The 18,590-nt window shown below is 41.0% G+C and overlaps 1 protein-coding gene across 1 annotated transcript in view; it reads right to left on the reverse strand.

Annotated features, from left to right (window-relative positions):
• Window positions 1–17,798, reverse strand: part of NTAN1 (N-terminal asparagine amidase) — a 297,100-nt gene extending 279,302 nt beyond the window's left edge. The window contains exon 1 of the mRNA XM_085632065.1: window positions 17,640–17,798. Within this exon, the coding sequence (XP_085488191.1) occupies window positions 17,640–17,795 (156 nt within the window). The 5' untranslated portion in view covers window positions 17,796–17,798. The remainder of the gene's footprint in view (window positions 1–17,639) is intronic.
• Window positions 17,799–18,590: the final 792 nt, after the last annotated feature.

The following is an 18,590-nucleotide window of genomic DNA, read 5'->3' on the forward strand; positions in this document are numbered from 1 at the left end:
GTTGGCCTAAGAAAAGATGGCCGAATTGTGAGCCTGGCTGTGATTTATAATATGAAAACTGTGACGAGGGAGACCCCTGCTGGAAATGGTCCTGAAGCTAACTGACCATGGTCCTTGTTGAAAAACTTTCCATGAGGACAGCAGCAGTTTTTGGGAAGTCTCCAAGAGAAGTGAAAGTGTCCTTGGCAGCCTTGGGAAACAAAGGAGCCTTAGAGAGAAGCTCTGAACTGTGGCTCGATGGCCGAGGAGAAGCAGGATTATTGTGATACATGTTTTATTTTCTTGGTTCCTGTTCCGTAGTTTTCGTTATGTGTACTTTTCCTGAGCGGAGATTCTCAAATGTAGCAATGTTACATCCTTTCCTTCTCGCTCTGCTCAGCAAGTCCGGCGGACATTATAGTTTTTTTCTATGTTCCCAATGTATCTTTCCATTGTTTAGAAACTATAAGATGTTAGCCTAGAGAGGGTTTTTGCCACTTGCCATTTTGCCTTTGCCGCGTATCGAATCTGCGTTGCTGAGGATTGATGCTGAAGGGACTTCGTCTTGAGAGACATTTACCGAGAGACTTGTCCTGACCCGTTCTGACATTTAGCTAGAATAGGTAACTATGAGAAATGATTTACTCTGATTGATTTCCTTTGACTAATTTTAGATAAAGCAATATAATTTTAAACATGGTGTTGGATATTCTTTCTTGTCAATTATTTGGTTTACGTTATTGATTATTGTTGTATATATTGTATAGATTATGCTTAGGGACAGTCACAAAAACCAGGTCTTATCGACCTCGGTATAGATGCAGGGTGTTTAGGAGTGTTTCCTTCCACAGGTTTATTGGTGGTAGAGTATTTAAGCGTATGTTAGTGAAATGGGCCCTAGCGTATGATGTATGCATGTGTGAGATTACTCTATCCGTGGTAGTGGGAATATTGTACACACCCTGATCTCTATCAATTTCCTGGTAGCAGAGATTGATGGTTTTTGATGATTGTCTTGATTAGATAAGATTGTTTTATTGATTATTGATTATTGGTTCATGTTGGTATATGTACTAATACTATATGTTGGAGTCGTAATGTTGAGTTATATGTAGTGCTTCTGGAACTTGGAAGCTGTGGTAGTTCCGTAGTAGGGCAGAGGGAAGTAAATGCTGCTCTCGGGAAAGACGGAATTGTAAGGAATAACGTGTGACAATTGAAGTTGCGCGTCACATTGTCTGGGTTCGGAATCAGTGATATCGTCGTATGTTACTATTAGATATTTCTGGTATATAAGGAGTGTGTATGATAGTGAAAGTTATCTGTGTAACTCTGGTCTTAAGTCCCAGGGATCCGTAAGGATTTCCGTTAAAGCTTATCGCGGGAGGAGTAATAGGTATTCTCTGAGCTTATTTGAAGAACTGGGCAAAGAAAGCTTGCTTAGTTGGTGTATGTTATAATTCTGTAGTGGAGCAGATTGTCTGTTCTCGGGAAGCAGGATTCTGTGCGTATGTACTATATTTCCTTTGTATAAATGTGCGTGAATGTTTGTACATTTAGTTGATTGTAAGACTCTTTGGACAAGTCCTAGAGGAAACAGTTAATGAATGTATGTTAGTAGGGCAGAGTAGAAGAAGTGCTACTGTGTCAATGAAAGGTTTCTTATGAAATAGACTCTCTTTTACTATTCTGTGGTTAGCGAAGCAGACAATGGAGATGTTTTTATGTTGTAACTAATAGATTTTGTAGAAATTTTGACACGAAGTCTACTGAAAAGATTTGTAAAGGAGGGGTAGACGAGTGACAGAAGACAAGAGACAAACTGCAGCGACTGTTGACGTCAGAAAGACCGCGCTCTGATTGGATGGTAGATCAGAATAGTGCTCGCGCTAGAATTGGTGCGTTAGTGTGAGCCGCGCAAGGATTGGAAGAGCTAATTAGTGACGTAGACGTTCCAGGATTGGTGCGTTAGTGTGAGTCGCGCTGCAATTGGTTGAAAATTCGTATTGTATATTTATAATACGGAAAGAGTAGAGAGTTCTTTGTAAACGCTAAAATGTATTACCAAGAAGAGAAAAAGAAGAAAACATTTTTTGGTAAAGTTAAAAAGTGGTTTAGCAAGGATAAAGATGTTAAAACAAGAGAGGGCGAATTGTTACCTCCACCGAAAACACCTGCATCCTTCATGGCTGCAAGACATGGGTTTCATACCTGTATATGGTTGGAGAATTGGGTTAGGTATACTAAAGAAGATGGTGTTCTAGCATTTCCAGAACATGGTTCATTTAATCTGGCCGTGTTGAGAAATTTACGGGTAAAGATGCTATGTCTTGACCCGAAACCGAGACCTACACAGTTCGAGGCTTTAGTGGAATGGGAAGAGGAAGTACATGAGAGAGAGAAACAAAGATCTGGAGGGTACTATAGGTATATGTTTGGGAGGAGACATGATCGTGAGACTCATCATGATCGAATGAAAAGGTGGCGAGATGTTAGTATGTCAGAGGGATTATATCCGATGAGAACAGTTGAAGGAGGAGCAGAAAGGGTTCCTGAATCAGAAATGAGAAAATATGGAGTTAATGAGTATGAGGATGAGGTCTTAAATGACATGATTTACAAAAGACCACCTCCATATAGACCAGAACCGGATAAAAGTACACCAGTTGTTTCTCCGATAAGAGATACAGTTTGTGTTAGTGAGACGGAAAATGAAACACCTGAAGTGAGAAGTGATCATTACCTTGATGAGAATGCCAGACAATTAGCCAGAACTACAACAGAGTTGACTGAGAAGATTAGGGAGTTAACGAAGAATCTAGAAGCTGTTACGGTGCCTGTAACAATAGGTCCAGTTATGCCTGTGTTTGACAAACAGAGGACAGGTGAGAATGGACTGGTGATTCCATATGTTGGGAATAATCTGACAAATTCAGTTGGTCCTTTAGGAGATTCAGGCAAAAGAGCAGAAAGAAATGACCTGAGACAATCAAGACATGACACATGTAGTGAAATATTGGATGCTAGTGAAGCTAGTTGTTCAGGGATGCCGATTTCAGAACCGCAAAAGAGAGTGGTTCCAGTGAGAAAAACTGCTGAAATAACAGTTGATGATTTGAATGATTGGATGAAGGTTCTACAGAAAAAAGATAAAGATTCACAAGTAATCGATGTAGCTAAGTTACGTGTAGAACTAGAAGAGCTTGTCACAGGAACAGTTCCAACGGAAATTCTGAAGAGTCATCATGATGGTGAACTAATGTTTATGTGTAAAAGTGTTACCTGGAGAGCAAGGAATACACATGACAGGCTAAGAGCAATAGCAAATGAACAGGGAGTTGACATTGATAAAGTGAAAGCTTTACAAAGAACTTACAGGATGGATTTTACAGAGAAGGATATTGAAAATTTGAATGCTACTGGTAGAACAGGACAGATTAAGGAAATGGTAGCATTATTGCGAAGATGGGGTGATGTTGAAAAGTGGAAGGATAGGTGGTACAAGAAAAGAGATGAGATTGAAGATAGAACAACTTATTCAGCATTTCCAGTGAGAGAAAAGGAGAAACCAGTGGATAATTATCCTATGAGAGAAATACCTGGAGGAGGATATGTACATGTTCCATGGACCAGACAGGATATTTTATCATTTACGAATGATTTCCCTCGATTGAGAGAAAAGCCCGTCGAGTGGTATAGGCAGGTAGATAGGTTTGTGAAATTGTCAAAAGTGCTGTGGGTTGACCTGAATAGTCTGTTTGATATAATTGTTCCAGCAGACTTGTGGACTGAGTGTAAAATAGTTGTGAGTTGGCCTACTGAGGAATATCCAAGAGACCCAAGAACAGGGGCACCAGATCCAGAGGTACTGAGGAAGTATGATCAGGTGATGGTATACCTGAAGAGTAAAGTACCTGCAAAAGAGACAGACTGGGTAAAGATAGATCGAACACAACAGGAAGCGAAAGAATCAGTTCATGCTTTTTATGAGAGGCTGATACTGGCATTTAAACAATTCAGTGGAGATGAACACCTGGGTGACAAAGATTTGAGTCATTTTGTATACAGATTTGTATATGGCCTTAGACCTGAAATTGGTGAGAGAATTCGTGAGCACACAGTGGATTGGCAGAGTAAGAAAGTAGATGAGATCCTGAGACATGCAAAATACTTCAGTGATGAAATTGAAGCAAAACAAAGAAAGCTGAAAGAGAAAGCAATGTGGGCACAAGTGAAAGTTGCGGAGAGACAAGAAGCACAGTTAGTGGAACAGGCGAATAATCCAGGAAACAATGCAGGGAATAGACCTAGATATGCAGGGAAAGGAAAAGGAAGTCTTGAGGAAGCGAAGAAAAAGTTCCCTTGTCACAACTGTGGCCAATTGGGGCATTGGAGATCGGAGTGTCCTAATCCACCATTAGTGAGTAATGAAAATAAAAATTTAAATCAACAGGTGCAGAACGAAGGAAATAATCAACAGCAGCAACAACAGAAAGTTGTGAGACAGCAGAGTCAAGAGCCAAAACCGCCCTTGCCGCAGAATAGAGGGTTACAAAAGTATAATCAGGATTCAGGATTCTACAATGATGAGCAGGTAAACAAACCAAGACGTTCTAACAAAGTACAGCAGTACTTGTTAAAGAGTGAAGGGAGTGAGTCTGAGGGTGATTATTGACGGTGCCGAGGAGAGGAAGAAGAGTGCATACTTGGTGCAACTCTAGAAATAGACCAGGCAGGACCATTTGTGGATGGGAAAATAAATGAGGAGAGTGTTACTTTTTTGGTAGACACAGGTGCGACAAGATCAACTGTCAGGTCAACAGATGTTAGAAATCTTCCTCTCTCGGATGAAGCAATCCAAGTAGTTGGTGTAGCCAATACACAAATCAAAACACGTCTTACTGAACCTGTAAGAGTACAGATAGGGAAATTTTCAGACATGCACAGATTCATTGTCTGTGACACGAGTCCAGTGAACCTATTGGGTAGGGACTTGTTGTGCAAGATGAACTGCACAATTTTTTGTACACCGGATCGAATAGCCTTTGAGACACCAGATGAAGATGTTTTGTACCGAGTGACTCTAGAAAATAGAGAAAGTGAGTTAATTGGTGCATTTGCTGTGTTTAATCCGGAGGATTTGCCTCAAGAGCTGAGAGACACAGTGAAAAGGACAGTTTGGGATTTTACTGGAGAGGATGTGGGATTGATGAATAATGTAGATCCAGTGAAAATTGCAGTAAAAGAGGGAATCACATATCCTAACATTCCTCAATACAAAATGACACCAGAAATAATTGAAGGGATAACTCCTATAATTGAGAAAATGATTCAGCAAGGAGTCCTGAGAGAACTACTGAGTAGTCCGTGTAATTCACCGATAATGGGACTAAAAAAGCCCAATGGGAAATTTAGGATCGTACAGGATTTGAGAAAAGTTAATCAAATTGTGGTGGCATGTTGTCCTATTGTGCCAAATCCATCAGTGATCCTGTATCAAATTCCACACGATGCTGAGTGGTATACAGTGATTGATTTGTGTCATGCGTTCTTTTCAATTCCATTGCATCATGATAGCCAGCCGATTTTTGCATTTAGGTTTGGCCAGCGTATCTTAGCATGGTGTCGAATCCCACAGGGGTATACGGAGAGTCCTTCGATATTCAATCAGTTATTGAAGAAATCGTTGGAAAGTTTGATCATGCCCGAGAGTTCAGTGCTAGTGCAGTATATTGATGACCTACTGGTGGCATCAAAGACACGTGAAGCTTGTGAAGTAGATACCATAGCTTTACTGAATCATCTGGCAGATGGAGGGTTAAAGGTATCTCCAGCCAAATTACAGTTTTGCAAGAAAGAGGTGCATTATCTTGGACACAATATTGAAAAGGGTCTGAGAAAAGTGACTACTGACAGGATCAGAATAATCAGAGAAATGAAAGCTCCAAAGACCCAGAGAGAAGTGAGAATGTTCCTGGGTATGGTGGGTTATTGTCGTCAGTGGATAATTAATTTTTCCTTGATAGCAAAGCCACTGATTAAACTGACAAAAAGTGAAATGACAGATCCATTGGATCTAGATGCAGAACAAATGGCAGCATTTGAAGAGCTCAAAAGTAAGATGTGTGAGGCTCCAGCTTTGGGTATGCCTGACTATGAGAAAGAATTTGAGCTGTATGCAGTGAAAGAAATGGGTGTGCACTTTCAGTGTTAATTCAGAAACATGGATTACTGAGAAGGCCTATTGCGTACTTCTCATCGACACTTGACCCTGTAGCTGTGGGTTTACCAGGTTGTCTGAAATCTGTGGCTGCAACATGCAAGAGCCTGGAACAGAGTGAGGGAATCATAATGGGATATCCTGTAAGGGTATTCGTACCTCACAATGTGGCAATTCTTTTGACAAGAAGCAGAACTCAGTACATGTCACATAGTCGATTGACTAAATATGAAAAAGTGATACTGGGAGCATCAAATGTGACTCTCGAGAGATGTGTGAATGTGAATCCAGCGACGCTTTTGCCAGACATTGAAAATGTGGGTGTGAAAATGGAAGATGATCATGACTGTTTGGATGTGCTTGAGTACTGTACAAAACCAAGACCAGACATAAGAGATCTACCCTTGAATGAGAGTGATCATGTGTTGTTTGTGGATTGATCATGCCTGAGAAATGATGATGGTGTGCTATGTGCAGTGGAGTGGTGCATGATTTTGGCCAACTTTGGCTACAAAGAGGTTTCTTGACATCGAGTGGAACTCCAATAAAGAATGCTGAAATGATTGGTAAATTGCTTGAGGCGATACAGCTGCCTAAGGAGTTAGCAGTTGTAAAATGTGCTGCCCATGGACTAGGGGAGGATTTTATAACGGTCGGAAACCGTTATGCTAACGATGTTGCACAGTATTGTGCAAAAACAAATCAGTCCATCAACAGGGACAGAGAAGGGGAAATGTCTTTACTCTCTGTGATGTTTACTAATGTCCTAGAGACCTGGGATGAAGTGAAACAGTTGCAAGATGAGGCAGGAGAGGAAGAGAAAAAAGATTGGATTAAGGCAGGATGTTCTCCAAGAGAAACAGACCATGTTTGGGTCTACAGAGATGGCAGACCAGTGATGCCCAACTCCATCTTGTCGTCAATGGCAAGGATGTATCATGGCCAGGGACATTTGGGGAGGGACGCGATGGTTAGGTCGTTCAAGCAGACCTGGTACAATGCAAAGTTCAGGACAATTGCAGAAAGCATCTGTCAGAGGTGTTTAGTTTGTCAGCAATTTAACACTGGGAAAAAGACAGTGGTGAGTCTGGGAACAATAGGCAGAGAAGGAGGTCCTTTTACAAGAATGCAGATTGATTTCATTGAAATGCCCCAAGTAAACAGACTGAGGTATGTTCTAGTGGTAGTCTGTTTGTTTTCAAGGTGGGTGGAAGCTTACCCGACTAGAAGAAATGATGGATTAACAGTGGCAAAGTTACTGTTAAGGGAGTTGATTCCTAGGTACGGGTTTCCAGTAACAGTTGAGTCTGATAGAGGTGGACATTTTCAAAATGAGCTCATGGCTTTGATTTGTGAAGCATTGAAAATACAGCAGAAGCTACATTGTGCATACCGACCAGAGGCTTCTGGTGTGGTTGAACAGATTAATGGCACAATCAAGAATAGGATTGGAAAAATGTGCTTAGCCACTGGCATGAAATGGCCAGATGTTTTGCCTCTAGTTCTGATGACAATGAGATCTACTCCAGATAGAACTACTGGTTTGAGTCCGCACGAGATAATAATGGGACGTGCTATGCGCCATGCATTCGTGCCTGTCAATAAATTGGTGACAATAACTGATGACATGATTTTGGATTACTGTAAAGGCCTGGCTGACGCAGTTCATTCTGTGTTTCACCAGGTTGGAGAAGAAGCTACCACACTTGAGAAGAAGCAAGCCCATGATCTGAGTCCAGGAGACTGGGTGAGGATAAAAGTTCACAGAAGAAGAAATTGCTTGATTCCAAGGTGGGGAAGGCCAAGACAAGTTTTTCTGACTACGACGACTGCAGTAAAGTGTGCTGGAGTGAAGCACTGGGTACATGCAAGTCATACTCTGAGAGTTCCAAACCCGAAAGAAGGGACTGGTAAAGAGTATTTTGAAGAGTCAGATTCCAGTGATGATGAAGATACAGAATCAGTGGGGAAAGAAGTAGGAAAAGCTTCGAATGAACCACTGCGAGTATCAGAGAAGAGATCAAATTCTGTAAAAGAGCCTGAAGTTTCAAACAGCAGTGAAGGAAAAAGAAAAGAAAAGAGAAATCACACAGAGACTACTCCTGAATCAGAAGAGGAGGAGATTGAAGAACCACTTGAGATTATACTTGAAGAAGTAGGGTCAGAAGAAGATAGAGAGGGACAGATTGCGGAAGACCCCCGAGGAGGTGTAGGGAACATTCTTGATGAGCCAGGTGAAGGGACAAGTAGACAGCAAGAAGATTGCGTGTCGGAGACCCGAGGAGGGACAGGAGTAGGGAAGTCTCAAACAGTGGTGAAAAAATCTGTGGAAAAGAAGAGAGCTGCTGGAAAACGGAAACAAGAGGCACTTGAAACAGATGATGAGGATGAACAAACAGAGGGTCGAGTTCTGAGAAAGAGAACTTGGATTGGAGAAAGAAGTAATAAAGAAATAAAGCCGAAAAAGGTGTTAAGAGGAGACCGTTGGCCTAACAACAGAGTTAAGAGGCTGAGATACAAAATAATAAGAGCAAATACATCGAAAGCTGAACAAGTGAATGAAGTTTCGAGTCAAAGTTCAAAGCTGAAGGAAAAGAATCAAAGGAGTCAAACGAACCAGTGGAAATAAAAAGAGTAAGAAAACCCAACCAAAAGTACAGATCACCGGAATGGTCTTATGTGGCACTGTCTGAAGGAGGAAAAGAAGAAGCAGTGACTCGAGATAATCCGGAAGAGATCTTGAGAGAAGTGGTTGAGGAAGATACTGGTGAAATTCTGAAAGTACTCTTGACTGACATTGGAGAAGAGTCGAATACTGAAGATTTTGATGTTGGAGATCTAATACAATTTGATGTTGAAGAAATTGAAGTGAAGAATGACAAGTATCCAAACTGAGTAAAAGAAGGATTCACTTGGATTAAGTGAACAAAGAGATCATTTGGATAAACTGAAAGCTGAAGAATTGCTGGAGAATTGAAATTGAAAAAGTTCAAACAGTAGTGGAGTAGTAGAGGCTAAACTAAAATGGCTAACATAGAGGATAATAGAAACAGATGTGCCTTCTTTAAAAGGTGGTGTAGGATGTGCTGCTGCTGTACTGGATTATTAATGCTTCTATGGGGTGTCTTAGTTTTATTAGTTACTTTTAAAGTGGAGTTTGAAATGCATACAGAGAATGTGACAAATGTAGAGAAGAATTCACAAAAAGTAGTTCCAATTAGAATTAGTAATACTTACATACACAAAGATAGGTCAATTAATAACTTGTATAATTGTTGCTTTATTAATAATAAGATTGGTGTGTGTGTGTTGTAAAAACAGGGGAGGGAGGAAGAAATTGAATAAAGAAAAGAAAAACAAGAGGTTGAAGAGAGAACCTCAAGAAATTGAACTAGAAGAATTGAGGGAGAGTGTTTACTTAGAGACAAAAAGGGATGATGAAAGAGTGACTGGTGTTTAATGTTGTGTAAAGGGGAAAAGACATTTCCGATTTCTCCTAAAATGGGACTAAATTTTTACTAATTTTTTTTTGGGTTTATTTGGTGATAAAATCACCAAAGGGGGGATTGCTGGAGCAGAGTTTTCAGTTTGAAAATTCTGGGGCTTTTGAAGCTCTGGCATGTCTATTCGTTGTATTAATTTATTAATAATTAATTATTTGTCTTGTGCAAGTGCGTTTATATTAATCAATCCGTTTGTCCTAACAAGAGAGAGTTACACGTGAGTGTGCATAAATGTGCTGTTTTTAAAAATAACGTGCGTGTTTTCATGTTTAAACGTTGCTATGTGCTGTTTATTTTTGAGCACAAAACGCTTTCCGAATTAATGCTTTTCCATGTTGCAAGTGCTAGATAAATGCATACACATAAGGGTATTAGTGGGGTTAACACTGTTTAATCACTATGCTGTAGTAATGTTGTTTTTGTCTCTTTTAATTAAGATGGTCTATTAAGGCCTATGTTGGCCTAAGAAAAGATGGCCGAATTGTGAGCCTGGCTGTGATTTATAATATGAAAACTGTGACGAGGGAGACCCCTGCTGGAAATGGTCCTGAAGCTAACTGACCATGGTCCTTGTTGAAAAACTTTCCATGAGGACAGCAGCAGTTTTTGGGAAGTCTCCAAGAGAAGTGAAAGTGTCCTTGGCAGCCTTGGGAAACAAAGGAGCCTTAGAGAGAAGCTCTGAACTGTGGCTCGATGGCCGAGGAGAAGCAGGATTATTGTGATACATGTTTTATTTTCTTGGTTCCTGTTCCGTAGTTTTCGTTATGTGTACTTTTCCTGAGCGGAGATTCTCAAATGTAGCAATGTTACATCCTTTCCTTCTCGCTCTGCTCAGCAAGTCCGGCGGACATTATAGTTTTTTTCTATGTTCCCAATGTATCTTTCTATTGTTTAGAAACTATAAGATGTTAGCCTAGAGAGGGTTTTTGCCACTTGCCATTTTGCCTTTGCCGCGTATCGAATCTGCGTTGCTGAGGATTGATGCTGAAGGGACTTCGTCTTGAGAGACATTTACCGAGAGACTTGTCCTGACCCGTTCTGACATTTAGCTAGAATAGGTAACTATGAGAAATGATTTACTCTGATTGATTTCCTTTGACTAATTTTAGATAAAGCAATATAATTTTAAACATGGTGTTGGATATTCTTTCTTGTCAATTATTGGGTTTACGTTATTGATTATTGTTGTATATATTGTATAGATTATGCTTAGGGACAGTCACAAAAACCAGGTCTTATCGACCTCGGTATAGATGCAGGGTGTTTAGGAGTGTTACCTTCCACAGGTTTATTGGTGGTAGAGTATTTGAGCGTATGTTAGTGAAATGGGCCCTAGCGTATGATGTATGCATGTGTGAGATTACTCTATCCGTGGTAGTGGGAATATTGTACACACCCTGATCTCTATCAATAATACCTCTTACCCATCGCCAGTACACTTGTTAGCGCTACTCGTTTTAATCTAGCCAAGATAACTAGGAATACATTAGTCAAGGTGTGTGAAACTCAATGATGAAACATGCCACAATCTTGTGACTGGAGACCTTCTTTTACTCAGTCAACTCTGTCCCAGAGTTGGTCACAACAGTTTTAACCAGCCCTATTCTCCTGCTATTGTGAGTTTTCCATGTGATTAGGGAGAACAGATGAATAGGGCAACAGGACTTTTCTCCCCTCTAGTGTGTAACCACGACAATACAGCCATTGTACACTTTTACCCACTGAGAAAATAGTTATAATGTAATTAAATATGAAAAAGAATATGCATTTTGCCTGTATATGTTTCACACACCCCAGTTTTTAAATAAACAGATTATCATTGTCTATAGTGATCATACTCAAAAAAGTCAGTATGTTCTAGACCTGGTCTCAAATGCTACAATCCTCTCACAGCAAACAGCTATTTATCACAAATGGTACAATTACACTATGTGAAATTCAATGTTCTAAGTAGATTCTAAGATCTCGAGTGGATTCCCACTGCGTGCTTTTTTGTTTCATGCAGTGCCCCACATATGTATTGATCCTACCCTGAGAAAGAGCTTCAATAATTTTATCCAGGCCCCACAAGAAGGTCGAAACGTGTCAGGTATGTGACCAGGAGACATTCATCCCCTAGTAAAAGGAGACAACTAACACAAAAAGTTGCAAGGAGAGTACTGATACCACCATGATCCTAAGAGTGAACTCCAACCAATAAGGGCCATATGGGAACTTTGGGACCTATACACTGAGGGCTAGAGGAGGTCCCCAGTCAATGGAAATGCGTAACCGTCAGGGATTATTATTGCTGGACACATTTTCATAAAGAATATACATAAGAATATGTGACTATATATGTTGTACGTTTATAACATGTAAAGTCATTATGTCTTATTATGCAGTAATGTCACATTGTATGTATGTAAAAAAACTGTTGATGTGATGTTTATATATATTTGTCAATATTGAGTATTGTATGTTTGTCACACATTATATAATGCATATGTGGTGGTGTTTGAAGTAAAGACACCAATTTAAATAAAACGTATTTTTCATATATGCCAATTCTTTTTCTGAGTAAGGTGATGGCTTATCAATTTGTATAATAACATATATGAATGTGAGCTGTGTGAACAAAAATCTAATGTAAGTACAGGTGGCTATTATTGGCTCATACAGACTCAGATTAATAGCAAAGTCTGGTACAACAGAGAAAATATCATTTATGATGTAGGGGGTAGATATATTTTCAGTATATGATGAAAATGTCAGCTCATATGAATCCCAAGCTTGAGTGGATCAGGAGAATGAGTGGAAGGAGAGGGCTGTCTACGTTTGCCTCCTCCCAAATGCATATTAAACCTACACAAGGTAAACATGACTAAATGAGGCCAAGAAAACCCTCTGTGTCCTCTGTGTGGGTAAATACCCCACTGCTGAGAACACACATAGGACCTAATGTCACACATCAAGAACCTGGGTGTCATGCTTCATCATCAGTCATCCTGCATGCACCAAAGAACCCTCCACTGGTGGGCTCTATGAAATATTAAGAGCATTTTACAGGGAAATTAGAAGGATCCAGACAGGGACGTGATAAAAATCTTCACTATCTACCCTAGGAACTTTCCTTATTATTATGGGGTGGAAGTGGGATTATTAAAAATAGATTGGATCTACCAGAGAGATTATTGCTCCTACATCCACCAGGTCAACATGTTTCACTACTTTGCATGGCCCCCACAGAGTCCTTGGATTTGGTAAGGACCATATCCCTATGTTTCCCTATGTTGACTCCCTGACTACAATACATATGTCACCAGCACACATACATTGAATACCAGTAATATGTTTCTGCCAGAGAGAAAAGGTTTCCTAATTATGCAAGATTCATGAGGTCTCGTGACATACAAATACAAAACAATCCATAATACCTAAACAAAAAAATACACAATGACATATAAGACATGGAAAGGTTAAACTCCTACTAGGGTACCCCAGAATTAAAAGATCGTGTAATGGGGTATCTAACTAGCTTATTGCAATTTCTTCTTCGTACAAGGTCCCATAGATTATAAATCAAGTGATCTCTCCTACGAGGTTAAACCCATCCAGACACACCATCTCTCCTGCTCTGTTAGATGAGGACTCTATGACAAAGCATGCCATTGAAATTCTGCGTGGAATTCCTTTTTACCAAAACAATGGTACAATGCTTATAAGAGATGAGAGGGACAACCAAAAGGATTAGTAATATATACAGTTCTGTGATTTTATAACACAGGAAGCGGAGGCTTTTCTGTATTGTTTTCTAAGTTTAATATGGGCGCCGGAATACCCTACAAATTTTTACAAGTCTTGCCTGCAGCAACACTTGTTGTATTCCCTCTCGCTTGTGAAATATATTTTATACAAGGGGTTTGCAGTCCACACGTTGCTTACAATTTGTTGGCTTCATTGTCACTCTTATTTACTACCTTTCAATTGGCATGAACATGCTGGCTTCACTTCCTCTTCTTTGGGCTGTATCATTGACTAAGTACATTTTGATTGAGTTTGAGTGCTCTCTTTCCTCTGATCGCGCAGTGATAGAGGTACTGTTTTTTTCCCCACTGCTGCCAATTCTTGCAGCTCCTAGCGCAGAGCTGCGGCAACACTCTGGCTCTCAGCTCCAGTCTTATCCCAAAGACGAAGGTTGAGACGTTGAAAGCACAAGATGCAGGAACATTGTGTCTTTCCTTTGTGAACGATTTTTTCACAAAACTTTTCTGGAGCTCTCCTTCTCTTCATTTTGCCTTCTAATTAGAAACAGAATATCTCCTTTTAGACAAGCAATGTGTCCCCAGTTGGAAACCGTGTATTTCCTTTTCTAATGTACTGCTGCTATCAATTTGACACACAGCATCCAATTTCCTGAAACTCTATTTTTCTTCAGGTTGTAACACACTTCCCAGTTTCAATATTTAAGCTACATAAAACTTTTTATTGGGTATATTGTATATCACCCCTCAAGGGGTGATTTACATTTATTGCTTCAATTGCATTCCTATCGCTGGCAGGGCGCATCAACATCAACCCTCTCAACACTGGGATCTTCCTCCCATGACTCTCCAGTGCTTTGACATAGGCTTGTTGTTGTTGAGCCCGTACTGCGTGTGAGCACCTAAGTATGGATATTAAGGTTAACTCTTGACCAGTTAAGGAGAACAGCATTTCAGACCCCCACTCCCTTCAATGATTCTTCTGTATCCTCTATTAGGATTGTCCTCTACAGGGCGAGGGCTATTTAAGCAGCAGGGAATGTCTGTGTCATATGATTTTCTTTAAATTGTAATTATTTACATGGTTTTGTACAGTGCTAGCCTGGCCTAATGGGCTGTACCAAAACTTACATTTATTGTCTTTACAGAGGAAAGTTCATTGGTGAAAAAAACAGAGGCAACATAAATATATATGCACTTGCATATGATGAGCCTTTTGCTTTGAGCCACCATAGGGGTAGATGTTACACCTTACACAGGTTACCTTCCTGATACAGCGGAGCGGGCAGGTGAGCCACGAAGCTCCGAGCGGGAGCAGAGACACTACACCGTGTGTCCAAATTACTCTGCTGTGATCTGATGAGGCAGCACATGAAAACCAAAGAGGTTTGCTGCCCTTCTCCGGGGCATTAACCCTCAGATAGAAAGAGTGGTAGGTAGCGTTGCACCACACCACCCACTGTAGATAGTTTTTTACTCACCTGGTCCTGAGGAATCGCCAACTGATCACTTTGTGACATTCTGAGGCGAGAAACATGTTGACCATCTGGGGGTAGAGCGAATTTTTGTCACATTAAAACAAAATAGTCGGCCCCCTCTCTTCCCTTTTTGGTCAGGTTGGGACCTTTCTAGAATAAAAATTATCACAAAGGATTCCATTACCTGATTTAATCCACACACCACATCTACACGCCTCTAGGCCCCTCACACCCACGGCACCTATATGGCATGGAACTAAACATCTCAGAAAAAGAGCCCCTTTATGGGTGCCAGTCGAGCATTGCAGCGCCGGCTCGACGAGGAGCAGACCCATATGATGAAGCATGACACCTAGCTTGCTGGGTGTGTGAGGGTCCTAGTTCTGACAGGAGGTATCCCCCACCTCCTCACTACCTTGAGAACACACCAGGTGGCCAACTTGCCACCGAGGAACTCCGTACCTTTCATTGTCTTCTAGCTTAACTCAGGGCAAGTACGTTGGACCTCTATTAAGCCCTAGCTGTCCCTCTCTTTGTTGATTCACTGTACCAAAACTTACATTTATTGTCTTTACAGAGGAAAGTTCATTGGTGAAAAAAACAGAGGCAAGATAAATATATATGCACTTGCATATGAGGAGCCTTTTGCTTTGAGCCACCATAGGGGTAGATGTTATTACACCTTACACAGGTTACCACTGCCACTCTGGCTTTGAACCACCCCCCAACCCCGCCCCCCGTGTGTTCCCATAGGTCACTTGACCGACTTTCTTCTTCACTGGACCCTGGTCTTGGCACTCTTGAGAGATACTCCACTACCAATGATCACATGCACTTGCATAGTTTTGCAAAATGTCTTGAATTGTATTTTTTCTTTATTGTAATTTGTTTAAAGTTAGTTTATTTTTCCACAATGAGATACCGTGTTTATTTATTTTAAGGGAAGAAACATTTACCCTGAAGCACAAAAAGCACGCTTTCTGGCTAATGATCTACCTTTCTGCCAAATTTGGTGTAATTGCGCTCTACCATTTTTGCTGTATCATTGTTCAACTTAACTATGAAAAATTGCAGAGAGGAAAATGTGTTTTATACACTCCACCCCCCCTTTTTTCTCGACCACTGATTGACAGATCCCGAAACTTTCCAAGCAGGAGTGGAGGTGAGTGAGACTTTTTTGTGAAAGTTTTGTTTGTATTCGTCAAAAGGCAGCAGTTATAAGAAAAATAAAAACCTATATTTCTTATGGAAACGCCAACTATACCTACCCAGTGGTAACCGCCACTAGGTAATACATATATCATCTGGACAGTATCTTTCCAACAAAGTACAATGCATTGTGGTGCCTCGGGGGTGGGCAGCCCTCTGAAAGTAACTGTCTTTATTTGCTTGAGAGTAATGTTCTGAAATGCCTTTGAAAGATTTGAGTGGGGAAGCAGGGGCGTAGCTACCATTAGTGCAGCAGGTAAAATGGCACCGGGGTCTACAGTCCTGTGGGGCACATATAAATAATCAACAGCAGTGAAAGCGACTATTTTCCTTGCTTGCACCAGGGCTCGTGCGAAGGTTGGGAATGCAGTCAGAGAATGTGCAGATACACTATGTAATAAAACGATTATTTTGGTGGGGAACAACAGCAGTCAGCCATGTTGCTATTTGTTTACCCTAAGTAAAAGCATTATTTCATGGTTTCAGAGCACCCCTCTATCGCCACTTGGTCAATTTAGACACTGCCTATTATGAGTTTTTACAATAATACCCCACGTAGCACAATTAAGTCACTTTGGATCACCATGGAGTGAATACATACAGTTATCACTACCAGTCTAATTAGTTATATGACAAGATTATGACCATGCTAAATTGTTCTATGCAGTAGCTATGGTGACCAGGACTATCACAAGAGAGAAAAGGTCATTGTTTTGGGGTATATTTAATACGAGGTAAACAAGAATTTTGTGTACATCTGGTCCTTTAAAAAGCTATATCGTGTATCTGATCATATTTAATATGACACATGCACATTAATGTGCCTCATCGTGAATACTTTACAAAATTCTATCGTTAGATTGGTTAAAGTTTTGAATAGCAAATCTCCAATGGCCTAAGTCAAATGGTTTTAGTGTTTACTTCAGGTTTATTGAAGATGATGTGTCCTCGTGGGCTGACTTTGAGTACCAGCTCTAGATGCCCAGCATCTTCAATGTATTTTTTTTTTCGTTTGCAGATACTGAACAGCATGGACAAAAAACAATAAACAGCAAGGAGGTCGTCTATGGCAAAGCCAAAAGGCGAGAACTGTTAGCTTTGCCAACGCTTGTTTAATTAGGTACGGAAATTAGGCGACTCGTCCAGAAACATACAATTGTGAGCCAATTGCGAGACTGGACCCTCTTTCGCTCCCAGTTTTGAGGTAAGCAGTTCTGGTCGCCAGACCACATCCAATCCCAAAGAGCTGAGGTAACGCGGTCAAATAATACATACACACCAAAGAAAACATTGAACTGTCACACATAAGCAAACCAACCGCTGTGTTGCCCGAGAATCGTTTTCTAACTAGCATATCTGACGCAGTATATTATAGCCATGCATTTAGCAGGAAGCACCTCCCTAAGGACTACATGCTGGACGGCTGCACTTCTGAAGAGCCACCAATACCCGAGACCCAACACTTCCGGTGTGTGTAGTGACGGTACCACTTGAACCCAACTCCTACCTTTAAGCGTGGATGCATCTCAACCAGCTGAGCGACTGTCAAAGGCAAATGTATCCTCTGACTGTCAATGAGCAGAGGCATGCCTGCGGGAAGAGACACGGGATATGACGGGCTTGTGAAGGATACAGGGGGAAAAGGTAGGGCGGGCAGAGACATCGAAGAAGGACTTGACAACAAATGCCACATGAGTAAGCCCCGCCTACAGTCAAGGACTAGACCGACACGTGGCTTGCGAAAATAGAACAGTCTTTCTTAACGGTTTACAAAATACATGGGGGATTTTTTTTACAAGCCCCTTGCGCCGCCGGTGCGTCACTTTTACTATGGAAAAAGTGATGTACCCGGTGGTGGCGCGAGGGGCTTGTAAATTAGCCTCATAGTGTTCCCAAGTCCTGCTGATAACTGCTTCTTGGAAGAGAAGCTCAGTGCAGCGGAGCCAGAAGTTTATTGAAACGTGTAGTAAACATCTGTGCACCATTTAGTTACTGTTCATTTTTCAGTTATTATGCAGATTCATCTTTTACAACGTACCGAGCCAAACAAAAATAATAAATAACTGTGAGGAAAAGAATGTTGTTGCATTGCGTCTATTTTGCCACTAGGAATTATACATTTGATACAGTATGCACAATTAACTCCACCCGAAGGTAGTGAAGCGCTTTACATTATACAAGGTCAAATTAATTTTTTTAGGCACGAGTAGATTAAGTGGATTGGCCAGAATCACTGTATTTTGAGCCAAAGGTCCCCAGTTCTGAAGTCGTCAGCGTTGACCGTTACTCCCAGGGCCGGCGCTAGGTGTCAAGTGGTGGGGGCGCTAGGCCCGCATACTTAGATAAGGGGCACACAGACACGGCAGGTATAGTTAGTTACTGGCAACGAGCACGTGCGCTCGGCCCCTTTTATTGTCAGGGTCACCTGACTGGTGACGCCTGTGGTGGGTGGGTGTTT

This window comes from Triturus cristatus, chromosome 10 (assembly GCF_964204655.1).
Source record: "Triturus cristatus chromosome 10, aTriCri1.1, whole genome shotgun sequence".
Lineage (NCBI taxonomy): Eukaryota > Metazoa > Chordata > Amphibia > Caudata > Salamandridae > Triturus > Triturus cristatus.